At 59.3% G+C, this 24325-nt stretch overlaps 2 protein-coding genes across 4 annotated transcripts; both read left to right on the top strand.

The window, feature by feature from the left end:
- Positions 1-1431: 1431 nt before the first annotated feature.
- On the top strand, positions 1432-9400 carry NELFB (negative elongation factor complex member B). The gene is made up of 13 exons (XM_065927407.1): positions 1432-1869; positions 2141-2304; positions 2487-2586; positions 2921-3151; positions 3767-3952; positions 4457-4569; positions 5063-5165; positions 5324-5419; positions 5560-5702; positions 5777-5883; positions 8032-8173; positions 8369-8477; positions 8619-9400. The coding sequence occupies exons 1-13, from the start codon at positions 1432-1434 to the stop codon at positions 8763-8765; spliced, it is 2079 nt and encodes a 692-aa protein (XP_065783479.1). The 3' UTR covers positions 8766-9400.
- Positions 9401-10037: 637 nt separating this feature from the next.
- On the top strand, positions 10038-14745 carry TOR4A (torsin family 4 member A). Of its 3 annotated transcripts, XM_065927068.1 has the most exons (3): positions 10053-10069; positions 12098-12282; positions 12978-14745. In XM_065927068.1, the coding sequence occupies exon 3, from the start codon at positions 13015-13017 to the stop codon at positions 14233-14235; it is 1221 nt and encodes a 406-aa protein (XP_065783140.1). In that variant the 5' UTR covers positions 10053-10069; positions 12098-12282; positions 12978-13014; the 3' UTR covers positions 14236-14745. The 3 variants fall into 3 exon arrangements, with proteins under 3 accessions (XP_065783142.1, XP_065783140.1, XP_065783141.1); XM_065927070.1 differs by lacking the exon at positions 12098-12282 and having other exon boundaries at positions 10038-10069; XM_065927069.1 differs by lacking the exon at positions 10053-10069 and having other exon boundaries at positions 11834-12286.
- Positions 14746-24325: the final 9580 nt, after the last annotated feature.

Genomic DNA, 24325 nt, shown 5'->3' with positions numbered 1-24325 from the left:
GACTCCCCAAGGGTCGGCCTGCTAGCTGAGCTGAGGAGTCAACTGCTGGGGTGGAGGTGGGGGACAGTCAGCTGCCATCCTGAGTGGTCAGCCTGCTCCCCAGCCAGGTAAGGCCCAGAGGACCTGCTTGTTAAGGCCTGGCTCCACATCTCCCTGCAGCTGCCCAAAGACCCTGTGAGCTCAGCCAGAGTCGTGCAGGCCAGGCTGCGGCCAACAGACGCCCTGGGCTTCACCGTGAGGCCCTGCCTCGCCCACAGCCGCAGCCTGGCATGAGCTCCTCATCGCCAGCCATCAACCCGCCCTCCTGCACAGGGGTCGGCCCCAAGATTGCCTCCCTGCAGGGGCCTCCTGCAACTTGCGGTGACTCCTGTCACTGCACCAGTTCCTCCAGGGGCCTTCCCCGTGTCCCCCAAGCCCTCGGCCAGACCCCCTCCTCTGTTTCTTCTGTCCAAGCTCAACCCTTTCAACAGGTACCACGAAAGCTCCTCCCACGGTGCTGGCATCATCCCTTTCCGCAGGGAGGCCAAGGGCAAGGGAGGGTGAGTGCTGTGCACTGGACCCTCCTCCAGGGCTGAGCCAGCTGGCGGCCAAGCCTCAGCACCCCAGGACTCAGAACAGTGGGACGGCAGGCCATGGGCACTGGGCCCTGGGCTGACCAGAGCTGTGGAGCCCTGGCCTTTCGAGTCTGGCCCAAGGTCAGGGCGCTAGGGGCCCTGTATGGGCTTCTTGTGTTGCAAGGTGGGCTGTTGAGTGGGGCTGGACCTCAGCCTGAGGGCCTGGCACTTTGGGTTAGTCAGGGGATTAGACGCTCAGGGCAGTGAGAGGACAGCCATCTCTGTCACACTGCCACTGTGTGCCAGGTCTCTGCTACGCACTTCCTCCTTTGAGGCACTTCCCATTAGAGTCTGGTCTTTGCGACAGTTCCGTGGCGTGAGCTTCTCCGGGTTGGGCAGGGAGGAAAGCAAGCTCCCGGATGAGAGGGTCCTGCAGCTGGCTGGCGCTGAGGGCGGCAAAAGGATTTTTCATGATTACTAAAATGCAGATCCCGCGAGCCGCAAAGACGCGGCACAGCCAAATAAATATTAAAACGAATAAAATGCACTTGGCGGTACAGTGATTAAGACTCCACAGTTCCACTGCAGGGGGAGGAGGGTTCAAGTCCCCGGCGCGCGGCCAAAAATATCTTAAGTCAAACGCACTCGCCTAAAGTATCAGTTCTGAATCTACTGAAGCAGGCCAATCCACCGGTGGCACCGGTCCCCGGTGTTCCAGCCCTGCTCTCGGGTTCGCTTCCCAGGGGCCCGCCCGCGAACCGCCTTCTACCCGGCGAGGGGAAGCTGGCCCCGGGAGGCTGGGCGGGGCCGCGCAAGGGGACGGGGCGGGGCCTGGCTGGGCGGGGCGGGGCGGTGGGCGGGGCTTAGGCAGCGATCCATGCGTCATCCGGCCACCGCCTTCGCGCTCTGTCTCTGCCGGTCGCGGGACGCGGCGCTCCTCCCCGGGAACCCCTGTGCGACGGCGGCGGCGTTTCCGGGGAGCCAGTTGGCGGGCGGACCTGGCTGCGCGAAGCGGAAGTGGGCGGCTGCGGGGAGAGCGGAGCGGCGCTGCGGGAGGGACCTGGCCGAGCTGGAGGGCGCCGGGGAGCGGAGCGCGGGCGGCCCCCGAGGCCCGGGCGAGAGGACCGCTGCAGGGCCCGTGGCGAGCGCGGCAGCGCCGGGGGAGCGCGGTGGGGATGGGGCGCCGGGCCGGGTGGGGACCGGGGCCTCGGCCCTGTTTGCGGGGCTGCAGGATCTGGGAGTGGCCAACGGCGAGGACCTGAAGGAGACGCTAACCAACTGCACGGAGCCTCTCAAGGCCATCGAGCAGTTCCAGGTGAGGCTGCGCGAGGGGCCGGGCGCGGGCGCGCGTGTGAAGTGGGCGTATCCGTCTGCTCCGCGGCCCGGAGTGGCCGGACACGCCGAGCTCGGGCCGCTTCGGCCGGCGGGCGGCTCCCAGCCTCAGCTGCTACAGCCGGCGCGGCGCGGACACCCTTCTGCCTGCCTCCTCGCGCGCTCGGGGCAGCCGGGGTGCCTGACCACGAGCGGGTGCGGCTGAGGTCTCTCTTGCCGCCCCGAGGAAGCAACGCCGACCTCTGCTTCCTTAGACAGAAAACGGCGTGCTGCTGCCCTCCCTGCAGTCTGCCTTGCCTTTCTTGGACCTGCACGGGACGCCGCGGCTGGAGTTCCACCAGTCGGTTTTTGATGAGCTTCGGGACAAGCTGCTGGAGCGTGTGTCCGCCATCGCTTCAGAGGGGAAGGCCGAGGAAAGGTCAGTGAGACAGGCAGCCCCCTCCCCAGCCAGGAACCCCCAGTCAGCAGCGCTCACCTCCCCGTGGCTACACATCCTTCCTGAAAAGGGAGCCGCCCGTGACACCACCGGCCTGGGGACCCGCAGGTGGCTGTTTCCTTCTTGGTTTTGTGCTGCTTCCTCAGCAATGTGAGTTTTCCCAGGTATAAGAAACTGGAGGACCTCCTGGAGAAGAGCTTTTCTCTGGTGAAGATGCCGTCTCTGCAGCCAGTGGTGATGTGCGTGATGAAACACTTGCCCAAGGTAACAGCTGCCCGGCCGGCTCCCTCTGGGGAGCGTTCTGGAACTCCCTGTCCTGGGAAGGATGGCTTCGGAGCACGGCTCCCTGCGCTGGCTTCTCCCTGAGCCGAGCAGACACTGAAGCTTGGTGTGAGCTCCGGGGTGTGGAGCCCCTTCTGGGAAAAAGCTGTCTGTGGTTGCTGCCTGTGCCACGGCCTGGGGGCCCGGTCCCAGCTGTCACTGTCAGTTGCGCTGGACTGGATGTGGTCTCTGCCATGGGGGGGCTGAGGCCTGCTAGTTGTCTTGAGGGAAACCGCCGGAGCAGGGTGCTGCTGACGGTGGCTTATGGGTTATGTAGGTTCCTGAGAAGAAGCTGAAGCTGGTGATGGCCGACAAGGAGCTGTACCGGGCCTGCGCGGTGGAGGTGAAGCGGCAGATCTGGCAGGACAACCAGGCGCTCTTCGGTGACGAGGTCTCCCCGCTGCTGAAGCAGTACATCGTAGAGAAGGAGAGCGCGCTCTTCAGCACGGAGCTCTCTGTCCTGCACAACTTTTTCAGCCCTTCCCCCAAAACCAGGCGCCAGGGTGAGGTGAGGCGGGGCGGGGCTGTGTGCGGGCCCCCCTGGCCAGCCCCTTCCCGCCCCCGTGAACGCCGGCCTGTCTGCTGTTGGAGGCCTGGGACCATCTGCGGGGCTGGCCGGGGGCATCGCAGCACCGTCCCTATGTGTGGATCTTGTTGGTCTTTTCTGTGTGCTTCGTGCTGGGTGGCTTGGCTGGCCTTTTCGGCCACCTCTGTCTGCTCTCAGCCCCGGGGTCTCCCCATGTCTGGGTCTGATTTGTTTCTTGTGCAACAAGTGTTTTTTGGACACTGACTCACTGCCACGGGTGCCTGGACCCTTCAGTGACCCCACGGGTCAGGGCACCTCCTAGGGTACTCAGGCTCCCACGGGGTGGACCCCACACATTAGATGTCACATGTCAGTCACAGAGAGAAGGCAGGAGCGGGGTGGCTGCAGCAGGCCCAACCGATGTGGCGTCTGGGGCCAAAGCTGACACCCTCGGAGGAGCCTCGGGGCCTGACGGCTCACCGTCCTCCAAATCAGAGACGTTGCCCCCAGCGTGAGCCGATGTCCTGTGAGAGAGGAGCCCAGCCCCACGGGGCGGGGGCGGGGGCGGGCGGGCTGTGAGGCCTGGCGTCCCGGCAGGTGGTGCAGAGGCTGACGCGGATGGTGGGGCGCAACGTGAAGCTCTATGACATGGTCCTGCAGTTCCTGCGCACGCTCTTCCTGCGCACCCGCAACGTGCACTACTGCACGCTGCGCGCCGAGCTGCTCATGTCCCTGCACGACCTGGACGTGGGCGACATCTGCTCCGTGGACCCCTGCCACAAGGTGGGGCCCCTGCCCTCAGTGGGGGGGCCCAGTATCAGAGCCCCTGACCCCAAGCCCCCCCACCCCCCTGCCCCCCCGCCCTGCTCTCCCCGGGGTCTGTCTCCCCCGCTCCAGAGCCCTTGTGGTGAGCTCCTTGTTTTGGAACAGGGCTTTCCACACTGCCCCGTCCTGACGTGGACGCGGTGTGACCCCCCCCCACGGCGTCCCTAGGGGCTTCGTGGCGTTACACTCTGAGCCGGCACTGCCCACCGTGCAGTGGGAACCCCGGGAAGGCCCGTTTCAGAACAAAATGCAGTGGCCTCTCTCTTGCGCCGCCGGGCCTGTGGGGTGTGGGTCCTTGGGCCTGTTTGCTTTGTGCGGGCCTGTTCTTCGCACCGAGCGGGGCCCTGGCGACACGAGGTGGGGATCCTGGTGCCCACCCCAGGCTTGGATGCTCAGGCAACGGGGAAAGCTGCCCGGAGGCGCGGTCTCTGGCTGAGTCCTGACCCTGCCTTCTCCCCGCAGTTCACCTGGTGCCTGGACGCTTGCATCCGAGAGCGGTTCGTGGACAGCAAGAGGGCCCGCGAGCTCCAGGGCTTCCTCGACGGAGTGAAGAAGGGGCAGGAGCAAGTCCTGGGGTGAGGGTCCGCTCAGTGTGGGCGCCTGTCCGAGCCTGCCGTCAGGAGTGGCGTTGCCTCCCGTGCGTTTTTAGGGGGACCAGTTGGTGCCCGTGCCCGCGACAGAGGCTCGGCTGCCGGGGTGAGGCTGTGGCGTCCCGGCCGCGCTGGGCACCTCGACTGGGCCTGCTGCGTCCAGAGGTGGCGGCCTGGCCACCGGCAAGGTGCTGTCTGGGTGGGCCCTGTCCCAGCTTCTGTCTGGGATTGGGCTTGAGGGAACCTGAATGAATTTATGGAGCCTGGGTCAGGATCTCGACCAAGATGGGACCTTAACTTTTAAAAAGCTGGTGGTTTTTCAGTTTATCGGGTATGTTAAGGAAAAGTTGTGAACCACGAGCTTTTAGAAAGTGGGCCACAGTGGGGTGGCTTGGTCTGCAGGAAGGGCTGGCTCCCAGGCCGGTGACTCCACGGGCCGGGAGCCTCCCTTACTGACGCTGTGGGCGTGTCGTCACAGGGACCTGTCCATGATCCTGTGTGACCCCTTCGCCATCAACACCCTGTCTCTGAGCACCGTCAGGCACCTGCAGGAGCTGGTGGGCCAGGAGGTGCTCCCCAGGGTGAGTGCACCCGGCCAGCTGCCCCGCCGCAGTCGGGGCGTGGCCCTGGGGTGAGCCCATGCTCCCTCCAGGCAGAGGGCAGTTGGGCCTGAGCCCTGGGTATGTGCGGTCAGGGCAGGACACTGGGCGAGCCCACTGAGGCCTGCATTTCCCTGCAGGACAGCCCGGACCTCCTCTTGCTGCTCCGGCTCCTGGCACTGGGCCAGGGCGCGTGGGACATGATCGACAGCCAGGTCTTCAAGGAGCCCAAGATGGTAACAGGGTTAGGCGGGCTCCTTCATGAGGGGCTTGGGGGCAGGGCGGGGCTTGGGGGTGCAGGGCCCGCGACGGGGGTGGTCAGAGGGCGGGTTGGGGGTGGGCACAGTGTGCGACAGCTCTCGGGCCTGCGCCCCAGGAGGTGGAGCTGGTCACCAGGTTCCTGCCCATGCTCATGTCCTTCGTGGTGGACGACCACACCTTCAACGTGGATCAGAAGCTCCCAGCCGAGGAAAAGGCCCCGGTCACGTACCCAAACACGCTGCCGGAGAGCTTCACCAAGTACGGCTGCGGGCGTGGCGGGGGAGGGCCCTGGCTCCCGGCTCCCTCGGGGGGCTGACGGCGCTGGGGCGCAGGTTCCTGCAGGAGCAGCGCATGGCCTGCGAGGTGGGGCTGTACTACGTGCTGCACATCACCAAGCAGAGGAACAAGAACGCGCTGCTGCGCCTGCTGCCGGGGCTCGGTGAGTGTGCGGGCGGCAGGACACAGCCCGTCCTTCCCAGACGCTCTCTGCCCTCGCCACAACCCATGTTCCCGAAGAGCCGGTGTTCCCTTTCCCTAACGGGCAAGGGGCCCGGAGCCTCCCAACTCCTCAGACCAGGGCGAGAGCGCTCCCCACCAAGGTGGCGGAGAGGCCACTTCCCCTGGCAACCTTGCTCTGCATGCTTGGAGGGATCCTGCAAGCCAGGAAGACCGGGGGGCATCTGGGGGCCCCTTCAGGAGCCAGCTGCAGGCTGAGTCGCAGCGTGGGCGCCGGTCGGGGGCACCCAGCCTGCCCACCCCACAACAGGCCCAGGGCCTCTGCTGGCTCAGTTCTGTTGGGGCGTTGCGGCTTCGTGGAGAGGGTGTGACGCTGCTCGCTCAGTGTGCACGTGGGTCATTGACAGGTCTGATGATGGTGCCAGTTTCCAGGCTTTTCTTTATGGAGGAGGCTGTCTATTGGGGGTATTAGTTTCTATACAGCCACCACCTAACTGGTGAACAGGAACTTAATTAACTCTTAGGCTTCTGGGAGCCAGATGTCTACAGTGGGTCTCTCAAAGCCAAAGCTGGTGTGGGTGGGGCTTGCTCCTCTCGGAGGCCCCGGAAAAGACCCTTCTTGTCCCGTCCAGCTTCCAGAAACCCTGTCATTGGCTATGGCCCCGTCACAGTTCATCTGTCCAGCTTCTCCCGTTCTCGTGTCTTTGGCTCTGACCTGGCACTCTCACCAGCCACCTCCCTCTCCTAAGGGGTCCGCCGGACCATCTCTCCCCTTCGGCCCCATACCCCTGGGGTGGGGGGCGAGTTTGCTGGCTCTAGTGTCAGCATGTGGAGTTCTCTGGGGAGGGGGGAGTTCTCTGCTGGGGGACTTCTAGGAGCATAGTTCTAGAAACTTGGGTTAACCGCGTTCTTCCTGCTCACTTGGGAACTTTTGTGTCTGTCTGGTTGAACCACGTGTGTAGACATGGGTGTCCTGGAGGCGGGGGTGTCAGCATTGACCACCTGGTGGGCCGGGTGCAGGCCTAATCCCACCCACTGGGCGGGTTTCTAATCACGTTCTGGAGAGGAAGCTGCTTTGTTGTTACTGCAAGGTTCTAGTAAAGATGGCTGTCGGTTTTAAAAAATTCTCTTTGCTTTTAAACGTTTTTTTGGTGGGAGTTTTTTATGAACTCCAGTGCAGGCTAGTGAAGCCCAGGGCCCACGGCCCACTGCCCACCTGCAGGGGGCTGTATGTGGCTTCCGTCCCCTCAGTGACGGGCTGGACACAGCCAGAGCCCAGCAGACCAGGTCGGAACAGCCCAGCAGGTGTCTTGATGGAAGGTGGAGTCTTAAAGCCGTGACTGCATCGCGGTTAGTCGGGGTCCAGGCCCTGCCAGTTTCCCTTGTTGTTGTGTAATGTTTTCGTGCAGATGGTCTGTTCAGTTTAGGAGTCAGACAGGGGCCTTCCCTCAGCTCACTTCTCCTGCTGCCCCTCAAGTCTTGGGGTCTGCAGGGCTACGTGGGGCTTGTCGGGGGAACCCGGGCACCTGTTCCCTGGCTGGGGCTTGGCTGGCCGCGTCCCTTGGTACACTGACCGTGCGCCTGCCTCAGTGTTGTGTGAGCCGGGCGAGGCTGCGGAGAACTCCGTCAGCTGTGGCGGGTGCGGTGGGGGGCTGCGTCTCCCGCCCAGCTGGGGGCCCTGTGTCTCAGCAGTGCCCGTGTTTCCAAGGTCACAGCTCCCGGTGACAGGGTGACGTGGTGGTAGTTACCTTCACCGTCTGTCTCCCGGGGTTTGACGGCCCTGGCTTTTTTTTTTTTTTTTTTTATTAGTTGGAGGGACGGCCCTGGCTTTTAAAAGAAGGCCCGTTTGCTCCGTTCTCTCCCCTCGAGTGCCACAGTCTGGTGGGCTCGAGGGGCTGCCCGCCTTGGCACTTGTGTGTGTGCTGGAGTCCACTTCACCCCGATCCCCTTGGACGCTGGGCAGAACCCCACGACAGGATCTTGTCCCCTCCCCACCTCGCCCTGGGACCCGCCCCCAGTTAGGCCCAGGCCCCCAGGCCCCCCCAGCACTTGCCTGCCTGCCTGGGTCGGTTCCATCTCAGGCCCGGCCTGGGAGGTGGGGGCAGCTGGGGGACACCTGCTGCGCTTGCAGTGGAGACCTTCGGCGACCTGGCGTTCGGGGACATTTTCCTGCACCTGCTCACGGGCAGCCTAGCCCTGCTGGCCGACGAGTTCGCCCTGGAGGACTTCTGCAGCAGCCTCTTCGACGGCTTCCTCCTCACCGCCTCCCCAAGGTGCCTTCCTCCCGCCCGGGGAGAGGGGTGGGGTGGGGACGGGGGTGGGCCCTCTGGCTCGGGGGCGGGGCCTCTGGGTTGGGGGTGGAGGGCGGGGGCGGGGCCTCTGGGTCGGGGGCGGGGCCTCGGTAAGGCGCACAGCTGGGCGGGGGCGGGGGCTCTGGGCCGCTTGCAGCCCGCCGGCTCCTCCCCCAGGAAGGAGAGCGTGCAGCGGCACGTCCTGCGGCTCCTGCTGCACCTGCACCACCGGGTGGCCCCGTCCAAGCTGGAGGCGCTGCAGAAGGCTCTGGAGCCCACTGGCCAGGTGCGCCCCCCACACCCGCCTGCGCCCTTGGGCCGCGCTGCCTGTGCTGGCCCGACCCTGTGCACGGGTGTGTGTATCCCCGCGCTGGTCTGTGTGTGTGGGCGTGCAGGCACACACACGTGCCCTGGGCCTGCCCCACAGAGTGGAGAGGCGGTGAAGGAGCTGTACTCCCAACTTGGAGAGAAGCTGGAGCAGTTGGACCACCGGAAGCCCAGCCCAGCCCAAGTCCCGGAGACACCAGCCCTGGAGCTGCCCCTGCCGGCTGTGCCTGCCCCGGCTGTGCTCTGAGGCTCTGCTTGGGGCCGCTCAGGGCGGGCAGGGCCCCTTCTGGGGGTGTGGCCCTGGTCGGCCTGGAGTGGGGGCTCCACGGTCCTGCCCCACAGACCCTCTCCTGGAGGTGGTTTGGCCGTTCCTGGGGCCTCCTGTGGGCAGGGCACCCCTGCTCTGCACCTCAGCCATGCCCTGAACTGGGCCCTGGGAGGCGTTCACCTCCTGTGTGAGGGGCACACGCCCCTGCTGCTCCCAGGTCCCTGGCCAGCTCTGTGCCCCGGCCCTGCTCCAGGCCTTGCCGCCCCCTCCCACTCCCATACCGTGGAAAGCTGCCTGCTTGTTCGTCGTCGAGTCAGGGGTTTCCACTGCTGTGGGTAGACAGACAAGCAGTAGCTGGGACTGGGAAAAAGCCACCTGTTTTCTCAGGGGTGGGGCGGGGCCTGAGGCCCACGGGGAAGAGGGCAGGCCAGGATGATTGTCACAGATTGGCAGAATCACACAATTTTCTGGCAGGGGCGTCTGCAGACGGGGGAAAACCCAGCCCCGCCCCCGCTGCCTTGGTTTACCCTTGGAGCGCACGGCCGGGTGAGGGTGAGCTGTTGCTCATAGTTGCGACTTCACTTTTGTAAATAAAAGGTGTTTTGGTAAATCCAGCAGCCGATCGGCTTCTGTGCACACCCAGGCTTGGCGGCAGTGCGGGCCAGTAAGAGCTTTCCTTGCATGGTTCTGTCTCCGTGGGGATGGCCGTGACACCTGGCCCCTCAGGGACAGCGGCCGTGGATGGCGGGGCCTGGGCCTGGCGGTGCTGGGGGCCACAGGACTCGAGACGGTCGGCCCTGGGGGGACCCAGTTGCTGAGGGTCAGGCTGTGTGGAGGTCACTGTGATGTTGACAGGTGCGCTCTGCGGGGCAGAGAGGCGCTGGTCCAGATGGTGACGGGGAGGTGAGGCCTGGGGGCCTAGACATCAGTGGTCAGGAGCAGCCTGGGTGTCTAATGTGTGAACAGGGGAAGGGGCGTGGGAGGGACGGGCTGGGGTGTCACTGAGCCGGTGAGGGGGCTGTGCCAGGCACCACCCCTCATCAGCACAGGGTTCTCAGGGAGGAGGCAGGTCTGAGCTGAGGGCACAGGGGATCCCTTCCGGCTGCTGCTTTTCTTCCAGGAAGCAGGGAGCCAGGTCCTGAGCAGGAAATCAGGACGGATGGGGTGGGGCTGAGGAGGGAGGGGAAGGAGCTGGGCCTGGGGAGGGGCGAGTGCCTGGGCAGGGCCCACGTGACCCACCTGAGGCTCGCGGGCAGTGTGGACAGAGGTCAGCGGACAGACAGGTCAGCGGGGCCAGGCTCCTGCCCGGACGGGGGGACCAGGGGCCGGACAAGAGTGTGGGTGGGGGCTTGGCGGGTAGAGGGCACGAGCTGTAAGGACGGGTGTGGGTGGGCGGCTGCAGGAAGGAGGAGGCCCAAGTGGGCGGGTGGGAGGGCGCAGCGGAGCTCAGGGACCTTCAGGGTTGTGAGGGAGGCGGGGGTCCTGAGGCTGGACCAGGCAGGGCAGTGGGAGGCCGGGGGCTGGGAGGTCTGGTCTGAGGAAGGGAGCGTCCATGCGGGAACTCAGGGAGGAGAGGAGCACGTGAGAGGTGGGGGCTCTGCCCACCTCCAGGCCAGCAGTTTGGGAACCTCAGCGCCCCACTGGACTGGCAGAGGGGTCGCGGTGGGCAGCAAGGTGAGGGGTCTGCAGAGACCAGGTTAAAGACAGGGACCTGAATTCTGGGTTGGTGGGGCATGGGCTGGAGTGAGGAGTGAAGGGGAGACGTCCCCCTAGAGGTGGGGGAGAGTGCAGGGGCAAGAGGCCTTAGCCCAGGGCTCAGGTTCACTGTTGACACGGCCGCAGTGGGAGGGCCATAGGCCCTCTGAGGCCTCACTTGTCTTGACTCCTGCCACACCCCGTACCCCCTCCTCACCCCCGTCGGGGGGCTCTGGACCCCAGAAGGTTTGGCAGACCAGCATTTGGCAGAAGCAGCTGCTGACTGGTTGAGGACAGGCCTGGCCACGCTCCTCGCTCCTCCCCAATCTTTTTCTGCATCTGCCCTTCAAGGCCCCTGCCCTCCCCTCAGGCAGAAGTGTGGAAACTGCAGAAAGCCTGAAGATCCCGAAGGACCCCAGCCCAGGAGAGGCCTAAACAGATAACACCCTTCTGTCCTGTCCTGAGTGAGGGCCACATGGGGGACGCTGCAGGGGTGCCTGGGCCCCTGGCTCAGCTCAGAGGCAGCAGGCGGGTGGCAGGGGCAGGTTCGAGGCGGGGGTGGGGGGGTGCAGCAGCCGTGGCTTCTCAGGCTGCCTGAGGGCACAGACACGCAGACAGGCAGGGGTCCCATCTTCTGGGGACAACAGAACCCCCAGCCCATGACCAATACTTCCCTGAATGCAGGTCTTGCAAGGAGGTGGAGGGAAGCTAGGGAGAGGGGAGGGGTGGTACGCTGGGCAGAGGGACCCGTGTGCAGGAGGAAAGACAGGGAGGATGAAGGGCCACGGGCAGGACAGGATCGGGGGGCTCAGGACTGCCTGCGCCCGTGGGACACAGCTGGGCTCAGAGCCAGTGTGGTTTTGGGGGTTTTGGGGCACTTCTGGTTAGAGTCACCCTGGGCGGCCTGCAGACACAAGCTCCGGAGCCGGGGGCGCCCCAGGCTGGCCATCCTGCTCGGGTGGGGCCACGTGACACTGGTGGCTGGGGAAGGACCCAGTCTCCACCTGCCAACTCTTGGTCCAAGTTCTTGCTGAATCTGCCCTCCCGCTAGGGCTGGAGCCAGTGTGGGGCTTTCTCCCCGGTTCTAGGGCTCCTGTCCCAGCGTGAGCTGCCCTGTATCGGGGCGGGGCTCTAGGCTGGGGTACAAGGGACGAAGGCAGAGATGGGTGGGGGCAATGAGGCCCGGGGTCCTGGCAGAAGAGAGGGAGGAAAAAGAAATGAGCCTTATTTTGAGGGGCCCCCAGATTGGGTTAGGGGGAGCAGAAGGGGGAGAGGACCCCCCCACCCCCTCCACTCCTGTGAACAGGCCGCCTGGACATACCCATCCCCCTCACCATGGGCCCTGGGGCGTCAGGTGCAGGAGGAGATGTCCCTGGGGAGGTTGAGGTCCATGGCCCCAGGGGAGGGGAGGTCCATCCTGGGGGTGTCCTGGGCTGGGCTGAGTCAGGAGGTCTGGGAGGGCTGCAGGGCTGAGGAGGGTAGATGACCCACCGGCCGGGGACCTGGCCAAGCCCGCCAGGCCTCCCCTCCAGCGCCGCCGCCGCAGTCCAGCCGAAGTCCCGCCCGCGCCGCACCCCTGACTCACTTCCTTTGCAAAGAAGCGGAAACCTCCCCAGGGCTTTCTCCAGTCCGGACGCTCCCAGGGTACCCGCAGGTGTCGCTGACCCGGTGAGGCCCCTCACCCCACCCTGACCCAGGCAGAGAAGCCCGTGCTGTCGGCTTCCTGAGTGGCAGGCCCCAGCCTCCGGCGTGGGCAGGCGTGTGGGTCTGGGGGCCAGTGAGAGCCTGACCTGACGCAGCTGTAGGTACCGGGGTGGGCCGGGGCATCACCCCACCTTTCTCCAGCTGTCTCCTCATGGACTATCCCTCCTCCGAGTTTTGTCTTTCTGTCCATCTTTTCACGCCCCCACCCCAACCCATCTCTAGGGGCTCCCCACACCCCCTCCATTCGTGTGTCCACCGGAGGGATGTTGGGAGGATCCTCGTTTGGGGCTGGGAGGCCTGGGCTCAGCTCAGGAACGGGGCTGGAGCCCAATCTGGAGAGAAATCCCCCCGCAACCCCCAGCCCAGGGTTCGTGTGTGGGACACCTCCGAGCTCCGGGGTGCTCGGACCTCTGCTCGCCCTGGCCCCCTCTAGGCGCCCGGCAGGCGAGCTGCGGCAGGGGCGGGGCCGGCCTTGACCCTGCTTTACCCGTAGTTGGCGCCTGGCCGGCACGAACCCCTCCTCCAGGAAGCCCGGGCGGTCTGCCGGCCGATAAACTGCGCCCCCCACCCCCACCCCGCGCAGTCACTTCCTCAAGGCCCGAGGCTGTTTATGCGAGGACCCAAGAGATTTGCATTGGGGCCCCGCGGGGAGGCGCTTCCTGGGCAGAGGCAGGTCCCGGTCTCCGGGCAGCGGGCCGCCCTCCGGGGGCCTCGCAGGGGGGTGAGATCCCGAGGGAGGGTCCCAGTCGGCCGGGCGGAAGTCTGCAGACCATCCCTGCCTTCCTGTTGCAGGGAGGGCGACCTGCATGCCAAGCACCGCCCCTGCGCCATGGACCGCGGCCAGTCCAGCCCGGAGCCCGCGGCCCCGGTCGCCCCCAGCCCGAGCGTGACCGCTCCGGTGCGCGCCGTCGTCCGCCTGCGCCACCAAGTGCGCCTGCTGCGCAAGCGGCGGCCGACCCCGCCGGCCGTGGAGCCGGACCCCGGGGCTGCGGCGCCGCGCGTCCTCCGGGAGCAGCCGCAGTTCTTCACCTTCGACGGGCCGGCCGAGCTGGCCTCGAGACCCGCGCGGAAGCGCCGCCGGCGCAGCCGCCTGGTGCTCTACCCTGAGACCTCGCGCAAGTTCGGGCCGCGAGCCGAGCGCCAGAGCCGCGCCCAGCGCTGCCTGCTGTTGCTCGTGGCCATCGTGGGCTTCCAGGTGCTCAACGCCATCGAGAACCTGGACGACAACGCGCTGCGCTATGACCTCGACGGGCTGGAGAAGACGCTGCAGCGCGCCGTGCTCGGGCAGCCGGCGGCCACGGGCCGCCTCGTGGCCCTGCTGCGGGAGTACCTGGCCACGCACGTGCACAGCCGCCCGCTGCTCCTGGCGCTGCACGGGCCCAGCGGGGTGGGCAAGAGCCACGTGGGCCGCCTGCTGGCGCGCCACTTCCGCGCCGTGCTGGAGGACGGCGCACTCGTGCTGCAGTACCACGCGCGCCACCACTGTCCCGCGCCGCGCGCCGCCGCCGGCTGCCGCGAGGAGCTGGCGCGGCGCGTGGCCGACGTGCTGGCGCGGGCCGAGGCGGAGGAGAAGACCCCGCTCCTGGTGCTGGACGACGCGGAGCTGCTGCCGCCGGCGCTGCTGGACGAGCTGCACGGCCTCCTTCAGCCGCAGCGGCCGCCGCGCTTCCACAACGCCGTCTACGTGCTGCTCAGCGGCGCGGGCGGCGCTGAGGTCACGCGCTTCGTGCTGCAGAACGCGTCCCGCTCGGGGCGCGCCGACGGGCCTGAGGAGCTGCGCGCAGCCGAGGAGGAGCTGCGCGCCAGCCTGCGCGCGCTGCTGATCCGCCAGCATCCGCTGTGGGAGGCCGCAGCCATCGTGCCTTTCCTGCTGCTGGACAAGCGGGACGTGGTCAACTGCTTCCGGGATGAGATGGCCGGGGAGGGCTTCTTCCCGGAGCAGGCCCGGGCCGAGCTGCTGGCCGCTCAGCTCAGCTACTACCGCGTGGCCGGCCGCGAGTTCGCCGTCACCGGCTGCAAGCAGGTGGTGGCCACGGTCAACCTCTTGTAGCGCAGGTGCGCCTGGACGCGGCTGCCCGCTGCGCCACCACGGGAAGTCCTTGTGGCCGTAGTCGTTGGAGGGGGGGAACTGCGGGTTTGCTGCGGCCTGTGAGGCCCGAATAAATCTGTCCGCGGCCTGCCGCCGGCTCACGCTGGGACCTGGAGTGGGAGGGCCAGGCCGGGTCAGTTCTGACCTCTTCTGCCAGTGCCAGGTCCCTCAGCCCCCGTCTGCCATCTGCTGGTCCGTAACTCAGCCTGCATCTCCAATGCCAGTGTGTCCCCCGGGGCCCACACCCTAGGAGTGGGCCGTCTGTCCCTGTGGTCTAGCGGTCGGATGGTCACAGAGGGCGAGCAGCCCCCAGGGTGGCATAGTGGTCGCCTCGGAGCTGGGTGTGAGCAGGACTCCAAAGCACCCGCAGTGGCCATACCGCCCCCCACCCCACCCCGCAGTCCTGGCCGCTTCTCCTCTGGCAGACCGCCTGGGCCGACCTGGACTCAGGGCCTCTTGGGCCCAGGGGCTCCCCGAGAGGAAAGGGCTGGGTGGGCGCTCCGCCCAATGAGCTGATCCAGGGGAGCCCACTGAATGCTAGAAGGGGCCCTCTCAGGGTGACCCAATAGGCAGTGGGCCCATGTGGGAGGTCCTGCCCGCCGCCCCCCCCCCCCCCCCCCCAGCCCCCACCGGCTCCAGGGTGCTGAACTCCTGGGAAGCCTCTAATAGGGCTCCATCAGACTCCCTGGTCCACAGTGCGTCCCAGGCCTGGGGCCGGGCCTCATGCCTGCCAGCCCGGCTCCTGCCAGCCCGGCTCCTCCCCAGGCCCTCCAGGCTCTGGCCTCCTGGAGCAGGACTACAGGAGCCTCGGTGGCTCCTAGGGAAGGGGGCGGTGAGTGCTGAACTTTGGGGCACCTCCTATGCTGGGCTCCTATGCTGGGCTCCCAAGGGGTCCAGGTGTGGTGGTTTCAGTGCTGTTCCTTGATGGGCACAGGGTCAGCCTGGACCAGCCCACTGGGAGGAGGTAGGGGGCCTGGAACGCAACTGGGGCGCAGCAGCATCCCAAGAAGGGGGCCGAGGGGGGCGGCTGGTGGGGGTGCTGCCAACGGGAAGTGGGCTGTACCAGGGGCTTCAGACCCCACCTCTGCACTCAGCCTGACCCCTGCCCTCCTGAGACCTCAAGGCCCACGGGCTGATGTCTCTAGAGCCCCTGACAGGCCCCTCCCTGAGGGTCCCCCAGGGTAAGAGCCCTTCCCTTCACCCACACTCTTCGTGGTGGTCGGCTGCAGACGGTGAGCCGTCTGTCCAGGAGGGAATTGGGTCCCTCCCGGCAGAGGGAAGTGGCCGGCCTGTCCACCCAGCATGCAGACCCTGGGCCCCAATGGGAAGGGATGGGGAGGGGGCACGTCCTGTCGCGAAAGGCCATACTCCTCCCAGCTCCGGGGCTCCCGGGGACGCCCAGTCTGCAAGCTGGTTCTAAACCGGGAGCCGGACCTGCAGGCATCCGGTTGGACACACCTGGAAGAGTGGGCTGCCAGGTGATACTGCTGTAGCCAGTGTGCTTGCTCAGCAAATAGTGATCACAGGCACGTGTTCATCTAAAACCACTGTGGCCGATGGGTTAAGTGACCGTGGCTGAGCTGAGACTGCCTTGGAGTCGGCTAGTCCTAGCTTCTGGGAGGAATTCCTGATCATGTGTTTGCTGGTGCTCACTCCTGTCCATAGGAGGAAGGATCTCCCTACAGAAGGAAACTCAAACTGAAGTCGCTCAGTCGTGTCTGACTCTGCGACCCCATGAATCGCAGCACGCCAGGCCTCCCTGTCCATCACCAACTCCCGAAGCCCACCAAAACCCATGACCATTGAGTCTGTGATGCCATCCAACCATCTTATCCTCTGTCCTCCCCCTTCTTCTCCTGCCCCCAATCCCTCCCAGCATCAGGGTCTTTTCCAGTGAGTCAGCTCTTCTCATCAGGTGGCCAAAGTATTGGAGTTTCAGCTTCAACATCAGTCCTTCCGGTGAACACCCAGGACTGATCTCCTTTAGGATGGACTGGTTGGATCTCCTGCAGTCCTTAGGCCTCCTGCAAATTCTTGAGGCAGTTACAGAGGTTTAATGGGATGGATGCATGTGAGGCTTCTCTTCAGTCATGCGGGGAGAGCAGGACAGTGAACACAGCGGGTGCACCGTGCCATTTTCCAGCCTCGAGAGAGGAGGCTCCCCGAGCATAGTGGCTCTCCCCCAAACTTCCACACAAGAAGGTGCACGCAAGGAGTGCACGGACACAAAGCTTCACCAAGCGTGATGGAGCCTGGGATTCCTTCACCAGTCAGAGGCACTGACATCGCTTCACCGAGGCTCAGAGATGTGGTTACACAACAGGAAGTTACTTAGATATGCCGATGTGTCAGCAAGTCTACAGGTGACTCAGCTCGCATGGGCAGCTCCCTAGAACTTTCCATGCAGGTATTCAGAAGATCTTGTTTTCCCATTCCAGAGTCAGGTCACATTGAAACAAGGAATACACTTAGGTGGGCTCGGCTCCCTAGCTGTACCACACGGGCCCAAGAAGCAGTCTGGACAGACAGCAGCATCTAGAGCCCCAGTGAAATTACCTAGAGAGGGAACCAAAGGGTCCTTGCTTCACTGGGTGGGCTGAGGCTTCCGATGGCAAATCGGGCAATCCAAGAGGTGGCCCCCTTCTCCAGAAAGTGAAAGTGTTAGTCATTCAATCATGTCCAGCTCTTTGCAACCCCATGGACTGTATCCCACCAGGCTCCTCTGTCCATGGGATTCTCCAGGCAGGAATACTGGAGTGAGTAGCCATTCCCTTCCCTGGAGGGCTTTCCCAACCCAGGGATCAAACTCAGGTCTCCTGCCTTGCAGACGGATTCTTTACCATCTGAGCTGCCAGGGAAGCCCCCTTTCTCCAGGGATTGGGAAGTACGAATGAGGGAGTTGTTCTTCCGTGGAAGGAGGGAGGGGGATGAGGTGAGGGGCTGTGCTGAAATGAATGTGCACAGGTCGGGTCCAGACATCGTGGGGAAGCTGCTGTCCTCCGCTTCAGGACGTTTATCCTCAGGTCTGCAGACAGTGTGCAGGTCCAGCTGGGCTTGGGTGCTCTCTTTAGACGTGACACTGGGCCTGGAGCCTCGTCCCTGGAGTTGGGTGGCACAATGATTAGTCACCAGGACCTGGCGGTGCCCTTCAAGTGAGGCTGGAGGGGGTCCTTTAGGAGTGCCTTTTCCAGGACCTCCGGCCTCTGGGGCATGGTGTGGGGGTCTTGCTCTTCTGGGAGTGCACAGCAAAAGGGGAGCTCTGCCAGAGCCCAGTGATTTTTTTATGTTTTTTTAAAAAGTTAATTGGTGTAAAATTGATTTACAGTGATGTTAGTTTCAGGTGTATAGCAAAGTGATTCAGTAACACTTATGTTCTTTTTCAGATTCTTTTCCCTTATAGGTTATTACAAAATACTGAGAATGGTTCTCTGTGCTACAGAGTAGGTCCTTGCTGGTTATCTGTTTTCTGTACCGTAGTGTGTGTATGTTAATTCCAACTGCTTATCTTCTTAAACTTTTACTTTTTTTGGCCGCACCATACAGCATGTGGGATCTTAGTTCCCCAGCCAGGGGTCAAACCCAGGCCCTTGGCAGTGGGAATGGGGAGTTCTAACCACTGGGCTACCGGGGAATTCCCCCGCTGGTTATTTTCAATAGAAGCAGTGAAGAAACATTTCTCCCTTTCTCAGCTGTGGATCAGAGAGGCAGGAGACACGTGCACTGGGTATTCTGTTCCAGGGAGAACAGACCCCACCAAACCTGTGCAAGTATGTCCACTGTCATGAAAAACTAATATTCAATAACAGTTTCAGAACTCTTGAGGGACCAGGTAGGGATAAAAATGTAAATGTCAAAGATACACTTTACCAAATCGTAAGGTATAGACTGTGTAGGGCTTCCCAGGTAGCACTAGTGGTAAAGAACCCGTCTGCAAATGCAGGAGACGTGGGTTCCATCCCTGGGTCGGGAAGAACCCCGGGAGGAGGGCATAGTAGCCCACTCCAGTGTTCTTGCCTGGAGAATCCCATGGACAGAGGAACTGGGCAGGCTACAGTTCATGGGGTCGCAAAGAGTGGGACGGGACTGAAGCGACCTAGCACACATGCACACACAGACAGCTTAAAGGAGAGGACAAAAGGGGATCCGTTGTGTCTGGAAAACAAAACATTAAAGTAACTGGTTTTCCGTGAGAGTTTTACAAATGCTTATGCAGTTCCATCATATGAATTCAGTTCAGTTCAGTTCAGTCACTCAGTCATGTCCGACTCTTTTCGACCCCATGGATTGCAGCACAGTAGGCCTCCTTGTCCATCACCATCTCCCCGAGTTTACTCAAACTCATGTCCATTGAGTTGGTGATGCCATCCAACCATCTCATCCTCTGTCGGCCCTTCTCCCACCCTCAATCTTTCCCAGCATCAGGGTCTTTTCAAATGAGTCAGCTCTTGGAACCAAGTGACCAAAGTATTGGAGTTTCAGCTTCAGCATCAGTCCTTCCAATGAACACCCAGGACTGATCTCCTTTAGGATGGACTGGTTGGATCTTGCAGTCCAAGGGACTCTCAAGAGTCTTCTCCAACACCACAGTTCAAAGCATCACTTCTTCAGTGCCTCACCTTTCTTTATAGTCCAACTCTCACATCCACACATACCTACTGGAAAAACCATAGCTTTGACTAGACGGACCTTTGTTGCAAAGTAATGTCTCTGTTTTTTAATATGCTGTCCAGGTTGGTCATAACTTTCCTTCCAAGGAGTAAGTGTCTTTTAATTTCATGGGTGCAATCACCATCAGCAGTGATTTTGGAGCCCTCAAAAATAAAGTCTATCACTGTTTCCACTGTTTCCCCATCTATGTGCCATGAAGTGATGGGACTGGATGCCATGACCTTAGTTTTCTGAATGTTGAATTTTAAGCCAACTTTTTCACTCTTCTCTTTCACTTTCATCAAGAGGCTCCTCTTCACTTTCTGCCATAAGGGTGGTGTCATCTACATATCTCAGGTTATTGATATTTCTCCCAGCAACTTTGATTCCAGTTTGTGCTTCATCCAACCCGGCATTCTGCATAATGTAATCTGCTTATAAGTTAAATAAGCAGGGTGACAATATACAGCCTTGACTACTCCTGTCCCAATTTGGAACCAGTCTGTTGTTCCATGTCCAGTTCTAACTGTTGCTTCTTGACCTACATAGAGATTTCTCAGGAGGCAGGTCAGGTGGTCTAGTATTCCCATCTCTTTAAGAATTGTCCACAGTTTATTGTGATCCACACAGTCAAAGTTTTTGGGGTAGTCAATAAAGCAGAAGTAGATGTTTTTCTGGAACTCTTGCTTTTTTGATGATCCAGCAGATGTTGGCATTTTGATCTCTGGCTCCTCTGCCTTTTCTAAATCCAGCTTGAACATCTGGAAGTTCTCAGTTCACGTACTCTTGAAGCCTGGCTTGGAGAATTTTGAGCATTACTTTGCTAGCGTGTGAGATGAGTGCAGTTGTGCAGTAGTTTGAGCATTCTTTGGCATTGCCTTTCTTTGGGATTGGAATGAAAATTGACCTTTTCCAGTCCTGTGGCCACTGCTGAGTTTTCCGAATTTGCTGGCATTTTGAGTGCAGCATTTTCATAGCATCATCTTTCAGGATTTGAAATAACTCAACTGGAATTCCGTCACCTCCACTAGCTTTGTTCATAGTGATGCTTCCTAAGGCCCACTTGACTTCGAATTCCAGGATGTCTGGCTCTAGGTGAGTGATCACACCATCGTGGTTATCTGGGTCAAGAAGATCTTTTTTGTACAGTTCTTCTCTGTATTCCTGCCACCTCTTCTTGATACCTTCTGCTTCTGTTGGGTCCATGGCATTTTTGTCCTTTCTTGTGCTCTTCTTTGCATGAAATGTTCCCTTGGTATCTCTAATTTTCTTAAAGTGATCTCTAGTCTTTCCCATACTACTGTTTTCCTCTATTTCTTTGCATTGATCACTGAGGAAGGCTTTCTTTTTCTTTTTCTTTTTTCTTTTGGTAAGAAGTGAATTTATTCAGGTAGAGAGAAAATCACCCTCCACAGAGTGTGGGCCATCACAGAGGGTGAGTGTGGCGGCCTGAGGAAGGCTTTCTTACCTCTCTTTCCGTAGTTCTTCAGGCACTCTGTTCCTCAGATCTAATCCCTTGAATCTATTTCTCACTTCCACTGTATAATCATAAGGGATTTGATTTAGGTCATACCTGAATGATCTAGTGGTTTTCCCCACTTTATTCAATTTAAGTCTGAATTTGGCACTAAGGAATTCATGATCTGAGCCACAGTCAGCTCCCAGTCTTGTTTTTGCTGACTGTATAGAGCTTCTCCATCTTTGGCTGCAAAGAATGTAATCAATCTGATTTCAGTATTGACCAACTGGTAATCTCCATCAGGGCGTTTGGAATCCTCCATTTTAATGGTGCCCCTTAAGGTGGACTAACTTAAAACAAAATTCCCCTTTACAAACATAATGCATGACTTACCAAGATTTCAACAAATAGTAACAGAAAGCAAGTTTTCTCCTAGGAGTTTTGGAGTATATTTGTATATTACAAAAAATTGAGGGCATTTGCTATTTCAATGTTTCTTTCTAGTTATTTATTTGATCCATAGTTAGGGGTTTAGCAGCAGGATCCTAAGAAGATTGATTTTGAAGGGGCAGGTTTCCATAGCGGAGGGGAGAGGACAAAAAACTAAGGGGGTGGGTCAGATACAAAGGGATGGGGTCTGAGACAAAGAGGGTGGAGTCTGAGACAAAGGGGGTGGAGTCTGAGACAAAGGGGGTGGAGTCTGAGACAAAGGGGTGGAGTCTGAGACAAAGGGGTGGGGTCTGAGACAAAGGGGGTAGAGTCTGAGACAAAGAGGGTGGAGTCTGAGACAAGGGGGTGGGGTCTGAGACAAAGGGGGGTGGAGTCTGAGACAAAGGGGGTGGAGTCTGAGACAAAGGGTGGAGTCTGAGGCAAAGGGGTGGAGTCTGAGACAAAGGGGGTGGGGTCTGAGACAAAGGGGGTGGGGTCTGAGACAAAGGGGTGGGGTCTGAGACAAAGGGGGGTGGGGTCTGAGACAAAGGGGGTGGGGTCTGAGAAGAAGGAAGTGGAGAAGACACAGAGGGTGCCAGAGACAAACCCGCCGGGGGAGGGGGATCCAGGAGCCTGAGGCTTCAGAAGCTGTTTTGTTCTTTTCAAGTTTTCAGCTGCTTTTGCAGGTTAGAAATGTTATCTTGCAAACAAGCAATTAAGACTTTTGCACACATTTGGAAGTTTCCAGGTACCAATGAAAATAGATATCGCATTCTTTTTGTTTAATTTTAGAACACAGTCCTCTAAGTGAGTCTTAAGAAAAATGAGTTTGGGACGATCAGAAGTTCCCTGTAATGGCCATCTTAATTCTGGATTACTTTTTGTTTGTTTGGACCACTTTATAAAAAATGAACATGTTGTGGGGGGAGAGCCTGTCAGGGTCCAGGCTTTTAAACATGGACCTGCCAGAGTCCCTGAGGGAGGGCCGCCCTCAGAGCCTTTGGATGCCCAGGATCCCTTTTCCCTAAGTTCTCCTGGAAGCCCAGGAAAGTTGCTGGAGTCCTAGACCAGATTCCAAAAGGAATAAAACAAGTCACTGGATTCCAGTTAGCTCATCCCCCAAATAATGTCACTACTGCACTCTCCAGAAAACAACCAAGTCCTCACCAAGGATGAAGCCTTGACTAAGAAAAGATGAAGCCTCCCCGTGAGAGGGCAAAGCTGGTCCAGATCCTGGTCAAGTCAGAGCTCAAGACGCAGAAAGAGTGGAGTGTGGAGTCCAAGATGAGACCCAGGAAAGCGATGAGCATGAGGGGCTCACTCAGCTCCAGGGTCCATAGTCTGTTGGGGCTCACCTCCTTCAGATCCCACTTCTGACACCATATAGATTAACCTTGATAAGTGGTAGCTAGTTATTTTACCAGCAAAGTCAAGTTTATTCGAAAATAGCAGAGGAGTTGCAATTCAGGGTATTAGAAATATGATAGACCAAAGGCAAATCCAGAGAACAAGAAGGGGAACTTGCTTTTATGGGGAGCAGGGCAGCTTGGCAGGGGCCATGACAACCAGAGAGCCCATCTGGAGGAGTGGCAGAGCGACTTCCCTGACCAGGGACAAAACCTGCGCCCTCTGCATTACAGAGCCCTAACAGAGGACAGAGCACAGAGCCTTCACCACTGCACCTTCAGGGAAGTCCTTGTCAGATTCTTTGAAAAGCCTTTTAGAATTTGATCAGAATTGCACTGACTCTACAGATCAATTTGGGGAATAATGATCCCTTCACACTATTTTACACTTACTAAGACCTGATTGAATGTCTTTCAGTAGAGCCTGTAATTTGCTGAAGACAGGTCTTGCTCATTTTTATTTGACGTATTCTCAGAAACAGTACATTTTTTATTGGTATTGTTGTGTAATATAACATACATCAAGAAATGTGTATAAAACAAAATATATGTTTAATGGGTGGTCCAGTGGTTACGACACAGTGCTTTGACTGCCGTGGCCCAGGTTCAGTCATTGCTGGGGACACTAAGATCCCACAAAACCATACAGTGTGGCCAAAAATGAAATAAAATAAACCTTTACTGCCAAGCAAACACACGTGTGCTCATTATCCAGGTCAAGAAATAGGACACAGTCAGTCTCCTGGATCCGCTGGCCTCCTCTCTACTCACTGACACCCCCACGCCTGCCCCACGCCCTTTCCCCACCCTACTCTATAACACCCAACTTTGAAGATAATTGCCATCTCGTTTTCTTCATATTTTAGCCACCTAAATTTACAACCCTAATCAGTCTGGTTGAGCTTGTATTTTATGTTCTAGTTTTCTTGTCTGCTTATTTTTTAAAAAACAGTTTGAATGAGGTATCATTTCCATACCACAAAATTTACCCATTTTAAGTGGACAATTAATTGATTTTTAACAACAGAATGGGCAAGACTAGAGATCTCTTCAAGAAAATTAGAGATACCAAGGGAATATTTCATGCCAAGATGGGTAAAATAAAGGACAGAAACGGTACGGACCTAACAGAAGCAGAAGATGTTAAAGAAGAGGTGGCAAGAATATACAGAAGAGGCATACAAAAAAGATCTTCATGACCCTGATAACCACAATGGTGTGATCACTCACCTAGAGCCAGACATCTTGGAGTGTGAAGTCAAGTGAACCTTAGGAAGCATCACTATGAACAAAGCTAGTGGAGGTGATGGAATTCCAGTTGAGATATTTCAAATCCTGAAAGATGATGCTGTTAAAATGTTGCACTCAGTATGCCAGCAAATTTGGAAAACTCAGCAGTGGCCACAGGACTGGAAAAGGTCAGTTTTCATTCTAATCCCTAAGAAAGGCAGTGCCAAAGAATGCTCAAACTACTGCACAACTGCACTCATTTCACACGCTAGCAAAGTAATGCTCAAAATTCTCCAAGCCAGCCTTCAAAAGTACATGAACTGAGAACTTCCAGGTATTCAAGCTGGATTTAGAAATGGCAGAGGATCCAGAGATCAAATTGCCAACATCCATTGCATCATAGAAAAAACAAGAGAGTGCCAGAAAATCATCGACTTCTGCTTCATTGACTATGCTAAAGCCTTCGATTGTGTGGATCACAACAAGCTGGAAAATTCTGAAAGAGATGGGAATACCAGAGCACCTGACCTTCCTCCTGAGAAACCTGCATGCAGGTCAGGAAGCAACAGTTAGAACTGGACATGGAACAGCAGACTGGTTCCAAATCAGAAAAGGAGTACATCAAGGCTGTATGTTGTCATCTTGCTTATTTAACTTATATGCATAGTACATCATGAGAAATGCTGGGCTGGATGAAGCACAAGCTGGAATCAAGATTGCCAGGAGAAATATCAACTACCTGAGTTATGCAGATAACACCACCCTTATGGCAAAAGGTGAAGAGCAACTAAAGAACCTCTTGATGAAGGTGAAACAGGAGAGTGAAAAAGTTGGCTTAAAACTCAACATTCAAAAAACTAAGATCATGGCATCCAGACCC

Source organism: Muntiacus reevesi, chromosome 3 (assembly GCF_963930625.1).
Source record: "Muntiacus reevesi chromosome 3, mMunRee1.1, whole genome shotgun sequence".
NCBI lineage: Eukaryota > Metazoa > Chordata > Mammalia > Artiodactyla > Cervidae > Muntiacus > Muntiacus reevesi.
Note: the sequence above shows the minus strand (reverse complement) of the source record. Positions and strands in the feature narration are given on the sequence as shown.